General features: G+C 47.5%; 1 protein-coding gene across 1 annotated transcript in view; it reads left to right on the forward strand.

The window, feature by feature from the left end:
* The window catches only part of LOC124279093 (vacuolar protein sorting-associated protein 13C-like), a 139,069-nt gene that overhangs the window by 90,058 nt on the left and 35,181 nt on the right, over nucleotides 1-13,830 (forward strand). The window contains 10 exon segments of the mRNA XM_046714892.1: nucleotides 623-769; nucleotides 885-1,046; nucleotides 1,678-1,832; nucleotides 2,146-2,254; nucleotides 2,614-2,745; nucleotides 3,641-3,727; nucleotides 4,040-4,057; nucleotides 8,213-8,326; nucleotides 10,788-10,889; nucleotides 11,435-11,533. Of these exon segments, the coding sequence (XP_046570848.1) occupies nucleotides 623-769; nucleotides 885-1,046; nucleotides 1,678-1,832; nucleotides 2,146-2,254; nucleotides 2,614-2,745; nucleotides 3,641-3,727; nucleotides 4,040-4,057; nucleotides 8,213-8,326; nucleotides 10,788-10,889; nucleotides 11,435-11,533 (1,125 nt within the window).

The following is a 13,830-nucleotide window of genomic DNA, read 5'->3' on the forward strand; positions in this document are numbered from 1 at the left end:
TAGGTATAACTTGTCTGTCACTGGACGTGTGTGTATATTCTCCATGTGTAGACTCCGAATCCTGCAGTCAGTGGGTGTGTCTAGGTATAACTTGTCTGTCACTGACGTGTGTATATTCTCCATGTGTAGACTCCACCAGAATCATGCAGTCAGTGGGTGTGTCTCACTGACGCGTGTAGGTAGATAATGGTTCTAGGTATAACTTGTCTGTCACTTGTCAGTGGTGTCACTGACTCGAATCCTGCAGTCGTGTGTATATTCTCCATGTGTGTAGAGACTCAGTGGGCTGCTTCAGGTATAATCCTGCAGTCAGTGGGTGTGTCTAGGTATAACTTGTCTGTCACTGACGTGTGTATATTCGACCCTCCATGTGTAGACTTGTTTGTCCGTAATTCTCCATGCAGTCAGTGGGTGTGTCTAGGTATAACTTGTCTGTCACTGACGTGTGTATATTCTCCATGTGTAGACTCCGACCCATGCAGTCAGTGGGTGTGTCTAGGTATAACTTGTCTGTCACTGACGTGTGTATATTCTCCATGTGTAGACTCCGACTCATGCAGTCAGTGGGTGTGTCTAGGTATAACTTGTCTGTCACTGACGTGTGTATATTCTCCATGTGTAGACTCCGACCCATGCAGTCAGTGGGCGTGTCAAGCTCCAGTCTTTGAAGAAGCTGCCCCTGTCAGAGAAGATCGTTGCCCAGGCATCCACGAAGGCATCTGTCATCAAGGCGACGCAGGAGGGTGTGGAGAGAAAGATCATCTTCCTGGTATGTTCAGTACTTAACATCAGTGGCATTGCTGCAGTATACTGCTATAACCAATGGATGTAGAACATGAAATCTGCCAGATTCAGACAGTAAACTATCTGTGTGTGTTGTGTAGGTGGAGGAGTTTGGAGCTACTCGAGAAGTGACCATCAAGAGGGCCGAGAAACGCATGTTCCAGATCAACAAGGTGTCTCACAGTGGAGACAAGTGGGCCATCGTCGCCAACACACAGGCGCATGTCGGGCAGAAGATAGTGGCCCTGCAGTCACTCATACAGGTAGTTTTCTGCAATTTTGTCTTTCGTACACTTAACAGCTATCTGTTATGTCAATACACATCATTGTATGACTTCGGGGACATCAACCAAAAAGCTGACACTTCCATGTTTTAGCTGTTAGTGGAACCCCGACTTCACCAGGTCCCATGAACCAAATTGCTGTTATAAGAGGTGACTGTGATAGCATCTGGTGGTCAGACTGTTTGACGTGGTGATGATGGAGTGGTATGTTTCCTGCTATGGGTTTCCCAGGTTCAGACCACTGTGATCACTGGCATTCAGAAGCTGGGAAGTACAATATAGACAAAATATATAGATAACAACTTCTTCATTTCCGAATAATAGACTCACAAAATAAAGACGTTATCCATAAAGTTTGTCTATATTGCACCATGATAGCTCATGAACATTCCTGGGGGTGGTGGGGTAGCCTAGTGGTTAAAGCGTTGGCTCGTCACGCCGAAGACCCGGGTTCGAATCCCCACATGGGTACAATGTGTGAAGCCCATTTCTGGTGTCCCCTGCCGTGATGTTGCTGGAATATTGCTAAAAGCGGCGTAAAACCAAACTCAGTCAGTCATGAACATTCCTGACAACAGTTTCACCTACTCACTGACTCACTCTTGTTTAGGTAAAGAATCACTTGGACCAAGCAGTGGAGGTGTACTACCGGGGGGATACACGAACTGACAGCTGTGGAGTGACCCCTCCTGGTGGCATCTTCAACATCCCGCTGCATGCTGTCTACTCCTCATCCAGTGAACTCTTCTTCCGACCTGTGGAAGGGTGAGACCATTATTTACAGAAATACAACAGATGATCAAACTAAAGGTTGATTTGGGTCGGGTGTTGCCTGTGTACACACGCAGGAGAACTAGAATCTCTCATGTTTGTGTGTGTGATTCACTGACAGTTTTAATTCATGCATATTTATTTCTATGTGGATTCATAACACAGTATCTACCGCGGATTGAGACTCAGTAAATGCAATAAAGGAACTCAAGTCAGCTCCCTAATCAGATATATTTGGAAGATGAGATGCTGTTCAGATGGTGTGTGATATGGGAGACAGCTTGTAGTGATCTCTCTGTCATTGCAGATACGACATGTGTAAGGAAGCGTTCCGGTGGCGGGCTGCAGAGAATGGCGGAATCAAGCAGTGTGCGTGCCCGAGTCGACAGAGTGGATACTCAGCCTTCTACTTCAATGTGAGTCTGACATCATCCTGTGGATGGTTGACCTCAGCTGGAGGTCAAACATGTTCTGAACTTACACGAATGTTTCAGTTTAACTCTTTCCTGGTCAACATATATATTATGTCATGACGTAATGGCCAGTATCCTGACTTCCTTGGTTGGAGAGGTTGTAACTGAGGGGAAGGCCTGTAATGGGTCTACTGTATGATATCATCTGCATACTCGTTTAACAAGCTAATTCATTTTTGGTACAGATTTCTTAAAGGTATTGTACTGTTAAAACAAATACTCAGGCATATATCTGACCACTACTTTCAATGGTTTTTAACTGATTGGAGTGTTGTTATGAAGTGGTAACTGTGGTGTTCCAGGTGAGCACTGAGGTGGAGAACATCTTCTTTGAGGCAGGCGAGGAGCCTTCAGCCAAGAGCTACGTCCTACACCTGTACCCTACAGTCATTCTTCACAACCTGCTGCCCTTCCCCATCACTTATATGCTGGAGGTAGGTTGTGTCCCATCACTTATATGCTGGAGGTAGGTGGTGTCCCATCACTTATATGCTGGAGGTAGGTTGTGTCCCATCACTTATATGCTGGAGGTAGGTTGTGTCCCATCACTTATATGCTGGAGGAAGGTTGTGTCCCATCACTTATATGCTGGAGGTAGGTTGTGTCCCATCACTTATATGCTGGAGGTAGGTTGTGTCCCATCACTTATATGCTGGAGGTAGGTTGTGTCCCATCACTTATATGCTGGAGGTAGGTTGTGTCCCATCACCTCTATGCTGGAGGTAGGTTGTGTCCCATCACTTATATGCTGGAGGTAGGTTGTGTCCCATCACCTCTATGCTGGAGGTAGGTTGTGTCCCATCACCTCTATGCTGGAGGTAGGTTGTGTCCCATCACCTCTATGCTAGAGGTAGGTTGTGTCCCATCACCTCTATGCTGGAGGTAGATTGTGTCCCATCACTTATATGCTGGAGGTAGGTTGTGTCCCATCACCTCTATGCTAGAGGTAGGTTGTGTCCCATCACCTCTATGCTGGAGGTAGGTTGTGTCTCATCACCTCTATGTAGGTTGTGTCCCATCACCTCTATGTAGGTTGTGTCCCATCACCTCTATGTAGGTCGTGTCCCATCACCTCTATGTAGGTCGTGTCCCATCACCTCTATGTAGGTCGTGTCCCATCACCTCTATGTAGGTCGTGTCCCATCACCTCTATGTAGGTCGTGTCCCATCACCTCTATGTAAGTCGTGTGCCATCACCTCTATGTAGGGTGTTTCCCATCACCTCTATGTAGGTTGTGTCCCATCACCTCTATGTAGGTTGTATGTAGTGTGTGAGGCCTCTCCACCATCATCTGGCCGAGTGTCTACACGATGCACTGTGTGTTTCAGGGGATGTCGGAGCAGCAGACCCTACAGAAGGGGGAGAACATCCCCCTCCTCCATGCCAGTGTCAACGAGTCAAACCTGGAAATATCAGTAAGTCCGTCCCTCTGTCTCTGGCGCTAACTAAAAACCTTTCCCGTACAAGTGAAAGTTATTACTTAAATGATTTAATAATAAATTACTAATATCTATTGACCTGCTAAATGATGTATTTTCTAACATGTGAAATGTTCTGGTACATGGGATGCGTGTCCAGCTGGGATGAGGTATTGTGGTGATGTGTGTGGTGTAAGGGACTGTATGGGGCTGGGATTTTGTGGATCTGCCAGCACGTTGAGGGACTAACGCCAGCTTGGTGTAACATGTCTGTGATAACTCTTAACACTTGACTTTCCCCCCTGACAGCCACGCCTGGACATTGTGGTATGATTGTAGCCTAGCTCACATATGCATCATGTGTCTGTTGTCATGTGTCTGTTGTCATGTGTCTGTTGTCATGTGTCTGTTGTCGTGTGTCTGTGTAGTTGACAGTCTGGGCTGTCTGTAGCCGATGGTGAGACTGGGGAGCTTGGCAGCCTCATGGACAGTACATCCACATGTTCTGTAGTAAAGCCATCCTACAGTAGCCAGTGTCTGGTATCTCCTGAAACATGCCTGGACCAAGTAGCTACCATAATGACACAACACTGACATGGCAACTGTTACAGACTCATCAGGGGTGAGAGGTTTGGTGGGAAGGTGCAGACAGAGAAATGAAGATACAGAGTTATCCAAGGGAATGGGTCATATCATAATGTGTCATGGTATGGAGATATAAAACACTGGCTGACTGGATAGTCAGCGGGGCATGAAGCCATTTGGTTGATGTTTTTGGAGTGAAATATTTGAAAGTTACATCTCAAAGGACTTGTGTATAATTTGTTTACATGGTAACTCATTACTAATAAGCTGTTGGTGTTTTGGTCCTCCACAGAAGTGTTTTTATGAACTGTTTGGGAAAATATCTTTTTAAAATTGTTTTATATGAGTAAATTCTGAAGTATGTGAATAGAGAAAAGTGCTGTGTCCTTGAGGTTACTGAGTAGGTCAATAATCTGCTTGTTGATCCAGTTGTCCCCAAGTCTCACCATCCTAGTACATGTGTACTGACTGCCCCAGGCAGATAGTCCCACTAATGTCTGCCGTCTGACATTTGACTGCACGCTGTACTGTTGATTTAAGTTTAGGATAGTTGTTTGGAAAATGTAGTGAATATAAGTGCATATTTGACTCTACTCACCTCAATGGGTTCCCAGACGAAAGGCTTTGCTCATGAGGACATTCATAATTCATTATTAACAAGGTGGTCGGAAAATTGATAAAATTTGACAGAAAATATTGCTTCTTTTTTTTCTTCAATATCCTTAATAGAAGAGAGGCTTTGAACACTTCCTATATGTAAGAAAGAGGTGAGGTCCACACGTAGGTCAACACATGTGAAGGCTGACCATGTCCCTATGTCCGATCACTTGGACACACCTGTAGGACAAGGGCAACACATCACAAGCTGTTTGGGTTCTGGAAGACAGCACAGTAAAACGAATTCTATTACCCACAGATAGGTTTATGTATACCCAGTTGAGCACAGATGACAGCAGATGTCAGCTATGTGTTCTGAGTATATGGATGTCAGGTGACTCGCTCTACTCACACATCATACACTTGCACCAAGCCAATGTATAGCTGGTGTGTAGCTGGTAGAGACTGTAGACGTGGAACAGTATGCTAGATACATGTGTCACTGCACCAAGCCAGTGTATAGCTGGTAGAGACTGTAGACGTGGAACAGTATGCTAGATACATGTGTCACTGCACCAACACCTTTCATATCTCAAACACCCTGCTGTCATCGTCAAGCCTATTTGTTTCTCCACTTTTTGATTTCAAGAGCATGATTTGTTTTAACCTGGATGTATTCCGTTTTAGAGATTTATGTCGCCATCAAACTAGTGCTTCTTATATAATGCTTACCATGCGGTGTATTGTCTGTATATCTTAGCTTGTGATTGTATGATAGTGGCAGTATTACAGAAACTGCATCTTTGTGTCATCAAGTCATGAGAGGAGACTCACATTGTCGTGCCACATTGTACTCACTAGGCATGGAGCCACATGTTTGCAGCATAGTACTCTACAGGCATGGAGCCACATGCTTGCAGCATTGTACTCTACAGGCAGTGAGCCACATGCTTGCAGCATTGTACTCTACAGGCATGGAGCCACATGCTTGCAGCATTGTACTCTACAGGCAGTGAGCCACATGCTTGCAGCATTGTACTCTACAGGCAGTGGAGCCACATGCTTGCAGCATTGTACTCTACAGGCAGTGAGCCACATGCTTGCATCATTGTACTCTACAGGCAGTGAGCCACATGCTTGCAGCATTGTACTCTACAGGCATGGAGCCACATGCTTGCAGCATTGTACTCTACAGGCAGTGAGCCACATGCTTGCATCATTGTACTCTACAGGCAGTGAGCCACATGCTTGCAGCATTGTACTCTACAGGCAGTGAGCCACATGCTTGCATCATTGTACTCTACAGGCAGTGAGCCACATGCTTGCAGCATTGTACTCTACAGGCAGTGAGCCACATGCTTGCATCATTGTACTCTACAGGCTGAGCCACAGACGTGGGCCCGGGCGTGAGCCACATGCTTGCATCATTGTGCTCTTACAGGCAGCATTGTACTCTACAGGCAGTGAGCCACATGCTTGCATCATTGTACCCAGAGGCATGGAGCCACATGCTTGCAGCATTGTACTCTACAGGCAGTGAGCCACATGCTTGCATCATTGTACTCTACAGGCATGGAGCCACATGCTTGCAGCATTGTACTCTACAGGCAGTGAGCCACATGCTTGCATCATTGTACTCTACAGGCATGGAGCCACATGCTTGCAGCATTGTACTCTACAGGCAGTGGAGCCACATGCTTGCATTGTACTCTACAGGCATGGAGCCACATGCTTGCAGCATTGTACTCTACAGGCAGTGAGCCACATGCTTGCATCATTGTACCTCCAGGGGCATGGATCCACATGCTTGCAGCATTGTACTCTACAGGCATGGATCCACATGCTTGCAGCATTGTACTCTACAGGCATGGAGCCACATGCTTGCAGCATTGTACTCTACAGCCAGTGAGCCACATGCTTGCAGCATTGTACTCTACAGGCAGTGAGCCACATGCTTGCAGCATTGTACTCTACAGGCAGTGAGCCACATGCTTGCAGCATTGTACTCTACAGGCAGTGAGCCACATGCTTGCAGCTTTGTACTCTACAGGCAGTGAGCCACATGCTTGCAGCATTGTACTCTACAGGCAGTGAGCCACATGCTTGCAGCATTGTACTCTACAGGCATGGAGCCACATGCTTGCAGCATTGTACTCTACAGGCAGTGAGCCACATGCTTGCAGCATTGTACTCTACAGGCAGTGAACCACATGCTTGCAGCATTGTACTCTACAGGCATGGAGCCACATGCTTGCAGCATTGTACTCTACAGACAGTGAGCCACATGCTTGCATCATTGTACTCTACAGGCATGGAGCCACATGCTTGCATCATTGTACTCTACAGGCAGTGAGCCACATGCTTGCAACGATGTATTCTACAGGCATGGAACCACATGCTTGCAGCATTGTCCTCTACAGGCATGGAATATAAGCACCTTGTTCAGTTGTTGACACCAGTACAGCAATCACATATGCTCTGATAATGTGCTAAAGCATGATGCCATGCTCTAAGAATGTGTATCTTGGAACACATTGTTACCATGACAACAATGTATAATGTTTCAAGGAATTACTAAAATGAGCTTAAACAGTATTACACGTAACACAGCTGAATGTTGATCTAAATCATATTACTAATAATACACATACCACAAGTTGGTGATAGTTGATACAGTATCATCCTGGTTAACATGCACAGGCCTGTCACGAGGAGATGCACACATGTATTTTACTGTGCCACCTTTCAGTAGGTACCCAGGACAGGTGTATGTACATAACATACCTGTCATACCTGCTGGGATAACACTCCATCAGGTCGTGTCTTCATACAAGCAAGGTGGTATGGAACTTCTAATTCTGCTTCTTCAATATCATATTCCATTGTGTTCATCTTCACATAGTTTATTATTGCAGCATCAGTAAGTAATATATCCGCTCATTCTCTCCATCCCATTGTTTGTGTTTAAGATGAAGTTGTCATTATTAACTTAGTGCCATGTTTTACAATAGTTCATATGGTAATTGAGAAAACAGGGGATTATCTTAAGCATCCTACAACCCATAACATGAGGCTGTATGCCAGTTTTCTGGCCTAGGGCATCTGTAAAGCCTTGCTGTATTACTGTCCAAGGCTGCTATGCTGGTTTCCTGTACAGTGACTATGCTGGTTTCCTGTACAGAGACTATGCTGGTTTCCTGTACAGAGACTATGCTGGTTTCCTGTACAGAGACTATGCTGGTTTCCTGTACAGAGACTATGCTGGGTGCTGGCTGGGATGACACTATGTCTGTGTTACAGATCCCGGACTATCAGGGCAAGGAGTGGATCGGCCGCAGGACCCTCCAAAAGAATGTCCCCGAGCTGTCTGTATGGAACTCCGAGAGCCATGATGGAACCACGAAAACTGCCATGGTAAGTGTAATGAGTGATAGGAAGGACTTGATGCAGAAGCTGCTGTAAGGGGAAGGACTTGATGCAGGAGCTGCTGTAAGGGGAAGGACTTGATGCAGGAGCTGCTGTAAGGGGAAGGACTTGATGCAGGAGCTGCTGTAAGGGGAAGGACTTGATGCAGGAGCTGCTGTAAGGGGAAGGACTTGATGCAGGAGCTGCTGTAAGGGGAAGGACTTGATGCAGGAGCTGCTGTAAGGGGAAGGACTTGATACAGGAGCTGCTGTAAGGGGAAGGACTTGATGCAGGAGCTGCTGTAAGGGGAAGGACTTGATGCAGGAGCTGCTGTAAGGGGAAGGACTTGATGCAGGAGCTGCTGTAAGGGGGAAGGACTTGATGCAGGAGCTGCTGTAAGGGGAAGGACTTGATGCAGGAGCTGCTGTAAGGGGAAGGACTTGATGCAGGAGCTGCAAGGGGAGCTGCTGTAAGGGGAAGGACTTGATGACGGGGAGCTGCTGTAAGGGGAAGGACTTGATGAGGGAGCTGCTGTAAGGGGAAGGACTTGATACTTGATGGGAGCTGCTGTAAGGGGAAGGACTTGATACAGGAGCTGCTGTAAGGGGAAGGACTTGATGCGGGAGCTGCTGTAAGGGGAAGGACTTGATGCAGGAGCTGCTGTAAGGGGAAGGACTTGATACAGGAGCTGCTGTAAGGGGGAAGGACTTGATGCAGGAGCTGCTGTAAGGGGAAGGACTTGATGCGAGAGCTGCTGTAAGGGGGGAGGGCTTGATACAGGAGCTGCTGTAAGGGGAAGGACTTGATACAGGAGCTGCTGTAAGGGGAAGGACTTGACGCGGGAGCTGCTGTAAGGGGAAGGACTTGATTCAGGAGCTGCTGTAAGGGGAAGGACTTGATGCAGGAGCTGCTGTAAGGGGAAGGGACTTGATGCAGGAGCTGCTGTAAGGGGAAGGACTTGATGCAGGAGCTGCTGTAAGGGGAAGGACTTGATGCAGGAGCTGCTGTAGGGGAAGGACTTGATGCAGGAACTGCTGTGGGGGAAGGACTTGATCAGGAGGGAGCTGCTGTAAGGGAAGGACTTGATGCAGGAGCTGCTGTAAGGGGAAGGACTTGATGCAGGAGCTGCTGTAAGGGGAAGGACTTGATCTGCGGGAGCTGCTGTAAGGGGAAGGACTTGATGCAGGAGCTGCTGTAAGGGGAAGGACTTGATACAGGAGCTGCTGTAAGGGGAAGGACTTGATCACGGGAGCTGCTGTAAGGGGAAGGACTGATACAGGAGCTGCTGTAAGGGAAGGGACTTGATGCAGGAGCTGCTGTAAGGGAAGGGCTTGATGCAGGAGCTGCTGTAAGGGGAAGGACTTGATGCAGGAGCTGCTGTAAGGGGAAGGACTTGATGCAGGAGCTGCTGTAAGGGGAAGGACTTGATACAGGAGCTGCTGTAAGGGGAAGGACTTGATCACAGGAGCTGCTGTAAGGGGAAGGACTTGATGCAGGAGCTGCTGTAAGGGGAAGGACTTGATGCAGGAGCTGCTGTAAGGGGAAGGACTTGATGCAGGAGCTGCTGTAAGGGGAAGGACTTGATGCGGGAGCTGCTGTAAGGGGAAGGACTTGATGCAGGAGCTGCTGTAGGGGGGAAGGACTTGATGCAGGAGCTGCTGTAAGGGGAAGGACTTGATGCAGGAGCTGCTGTAAGGGGAAGGACTTGATGCAGGAGCTGCTGTAAGGGGAAGGACTTGATGCAGGAGCTGCTGTAAGGGGAAGGACTTGATGCAGGAGCTGCTGTAGGGGAAGGACTTGATGCAGGAGCTGCTGTAAGGGGAAGGACTTGAATGCAGGAGCTGCTGTAAGGGGAAGGACTTGATGCAGGAGCTGCTGTAAGGGGAAGGACTTGATACAGGAGCTGCTGTAAGGGGAAGGACTTGATGCGGGAGCTGCTGTAAGGGGAAGGACTTGATGCAGGAGCTGCTGTAAGGGGAAGGACTTGATGCAGGAGCTGCTGTAAGGGGAAGGACTTGATGCAGGAGCTGCTGTAAGGGGAAGGGACTTGATGCAGGAGCTGCTGTAAGGGGAAGGACTTGATGCAGGAGCTGCTGTAAGGGGGGAAGGACTTGATGCAGGGCTGCTGCTGTAAGGGGAAGGACTTGATACAGGAGCTGCTGTAAGGGGAAGGACTTGATGCAGGAGCTGCTGTAAGGGGAAGGACTTGATGCGGGAGCTGCTGTAAGGGGAAGGACTTGATGCAGGAGCTGCTGTAAGGGGAAGGACTTGATACAGGAGCTGCTGTAAGGGGAAGGGCTTGATGCAGGAGCTGCTGTAAGGGGAAGGACTTGATGCAGGTGCTGCTGTAAGGGGAAGGACTTGATGCAGGAGCTGCTGTAAGGGGAAGGACTTGATGCGGGAGCTGCTGTAAGGGGAAGGACATCGTTAACCTGGAGATGAGACTGACTTTGTGTACTTGATGTTTCAGGATCTAGGTCTGCACTGCAAGGTGAACGAGGGCAGCTTCGACGTCACGCTGTACAGCCCGTACTGGATGCTGAACAAGACTGGACAGTCCCTCTGCTACTAAGCTGGTAAGCTGGATAGTCCCACTGCTACAAGGTAAGCTGGTGCTCTACATGATGGACAGATTGTTGTCTTGTGTTGGGAACTGCTACTCCTTTTTGGAGGTACACCTCTGGTTGTCAACATTATGTGTTAACACAAATAAAAAATTTTTTTTATGATGGTGTTGGTTTCACTGTGCAACAACGCCATCTCTACCCATAGGTTGACCATCTGCTGCCAACAGGCCGTGTACTGTACACTAAACACCAGAGACACAAAATGACTTCATCAGGATGTCGTTAGAAGTATCGTTAATTGGAAATGTTGGATTCTCAAATGTTGTAACAAATAACCAAACGCGGGTCCAGTTATCTTATCAGTTAACATTCAGTCAGTTGTTTACATTTGTCTTCCTTCCCAGTGTTGTGTTGTCTGGGCCACCAGGCCTCATGTTGAATTCGAGAATCAAGTGTTGGAGGGATGTCTTCATAAGAGTTCTGAACATTTGTTTGCTATTCTGTATTACCCCAGTTTGCCTTCATGTCTGATTCTGTGTGTTGATTCCAGGGTTCCGATGCTGATGTTGTTCTAGACCACCCGGCCGACCTCGAGGATGTTGTCCTGTTCTCCTTCAAGGCCAAGACTCTCTTCGGTACCAAGAAGAAGGTATGTATCACAAGATATCTGTGATATACTAGCGCCAGGCTAGTGATCCAACGAGTATGAGGTGCCGGGATCGAGCCCACCTGTGACCGGGTGTAAAAACCTTGGAGTCAACTTTGTGTGCAGACTCTTTCAGTGTTGTCACAACCCCTAGTGTACAGTACACAACCCTGTGCACTTAAAAGAACCCACGAATCCTTTGGTATATGACCAGATGGTGGCCACATGAACACGTGCAAACACCTAGTTGCGGGTACAGCAACGTGCAGTAAAACTTGGACAAAATACTGTGACTATGTGTCCCAGTCCACCCAGCTGTGAATGGGTACCTCGTACGACGGATGGGAAAGCCGCAATAACTCTGTGCGCCTAGTGGCTGCAAGAGTTGTATGAACCCCAGGGAGTTGAGATTGACATCCAATGATTGAGGGAAAAACTACCAGCGTCTTGAGCATGCACTAGTGCGTGGATATGTGCGCTATATAAATATCCAATAATAATAAATAAATAATAATAATAAATGCTGCTAGGATATTGTTGCTGCCTTGTTGCACCATCAGAGCCATCTTATGATGATCTCAACATGTGTTGCCTAATGTCTTGATGGATGTGCCGGTATCTGTGAAGGTTAAGCACAGACTTTATCTTGCAGCTGAATACAGGCAAAGAACCGGTAATAAAGGAGTGATTTCTTTCCACAAAGCACAGTGGTAGTAGCTCATGAGAACTAACACTTGCAGGTGTCAGTTGATGGTGGGGGTGAATGCAGGTGTGTTCTCTCACATTCAACACACGTGGGGGGACTTGTGTCACATTCAACACACGTAGTGGGGACTGATGTCACATTCAACACATGTAGCGGGGACTATTGTCACATTCAACACACATGGGGGGACTTGTGTCACATTCAACACATGTAGTGGGGACTGATGTCACATTCAACACATGTAGTGGGGACTATTGTCACATTCAACACACGTGGGGGGACTTGTGTCACATTCAACACACGTAGTGGGGACTGATGTCACATTCAACACATGTAGCGGGGACTATTGTCACATTCAACTGATGTAGCGGAGACTAATGTCACATTCAACACACATGGGGGGGGGACTAATGTCACATTCAACACATGTAGCAGGGACTAATGCCACATTCAACACACACGGGGGTACTTGTGTCACATTCAACACAGGTAGTTGGGACTATTGTCACATTCAACACACACGGGGGGACTTGTGTCACATTCAACACAGGTAGTTGGGACTATTGTCACATTCAACACACATGGGGGGACTTGTGTCACATTCAACACACGTAGTGGGGACTGATGTCACATTCAACACAGGTAGCGGGGACTAATGTCACATTCAACACACATGGGGGGACTTGTGTCACATTCAACTCACGTGGGGGGACTTGTGTCACATTCAACACACGTAGTGGGGACTGATGTCACATTCCACACAGGTAGTGGGACTTGTGTCACATTCAACACACATAGTGGGGACTGATGTCACATTCAACACAGGTAGTGGGGACTAATGTCATATTCAACACAGGTGGGGGGACTTGTGTCACATTCAACACACGTAGTGGGGACTGATGTCACATTCAACACATGTAGCGGGGTAATGCCACATTCAACACACATGGGGGGACTTGTGTCACATTCAACACAGGTAGTGGGGACTAATGTCACATTCAACATGTAGTGGGGACTTGTGTCACATTCAACACATGTATTTGAGACTTGTGTCACATTCAACACACTTAGTGGGGACTTGTGTCACATTCTACACACGTAGTGGGGACTGATGTCACATTCAACACATGTAGCGGGGACTAATGTCACATTCAACACACATGGGGGGACTTGTGTCACATTCAACACATGTAGTGGGGACTAATGTCACATTCAACACACGTAGTGGGGACTGATGTCACATTCCGCACAGGTAGTGGAACTTGTGTCACATTCAACACACATAGTGGGGACTGATGTCACATTCAACACAGGTAGTGGGGACTAATGTCATATTCAACACAGGTGGGGGGACTTGTGTCACATTCAACACACGTAGTGGGGACTGATGTCACATTCAACACATGTAGCGGGGTAATGCCACATTCAACACACATGGGGGGACTTGTGTCACATTCAACACATGTAGTGGGGACTAATGTCACATTCAACATGTAGTGGGGACTTGTGTCACATTCAACACATGTATTTGAGACTTGTGTCACATTCAACACGCTTAGTGGGGACTTGTGTCACATTCTACACACGTAGTGGG

Source organism: Haliotis rubra, unplaced genomic scaffold (assembly GCF_003918875.1).
Source record: "Haliotis rubra isolate DU_JTF1 unplaced genomic scaffold, ASM391887v1 Scf246, whole genome shotgun sequence".
Classification (NCBI taxonomy): domain Eukaryota; kingdom Metazoa; phylum Mollusca; class Gastropoda; order Lepetellida; family Haliotidae; genus Haliotis; species Haliotis rubra.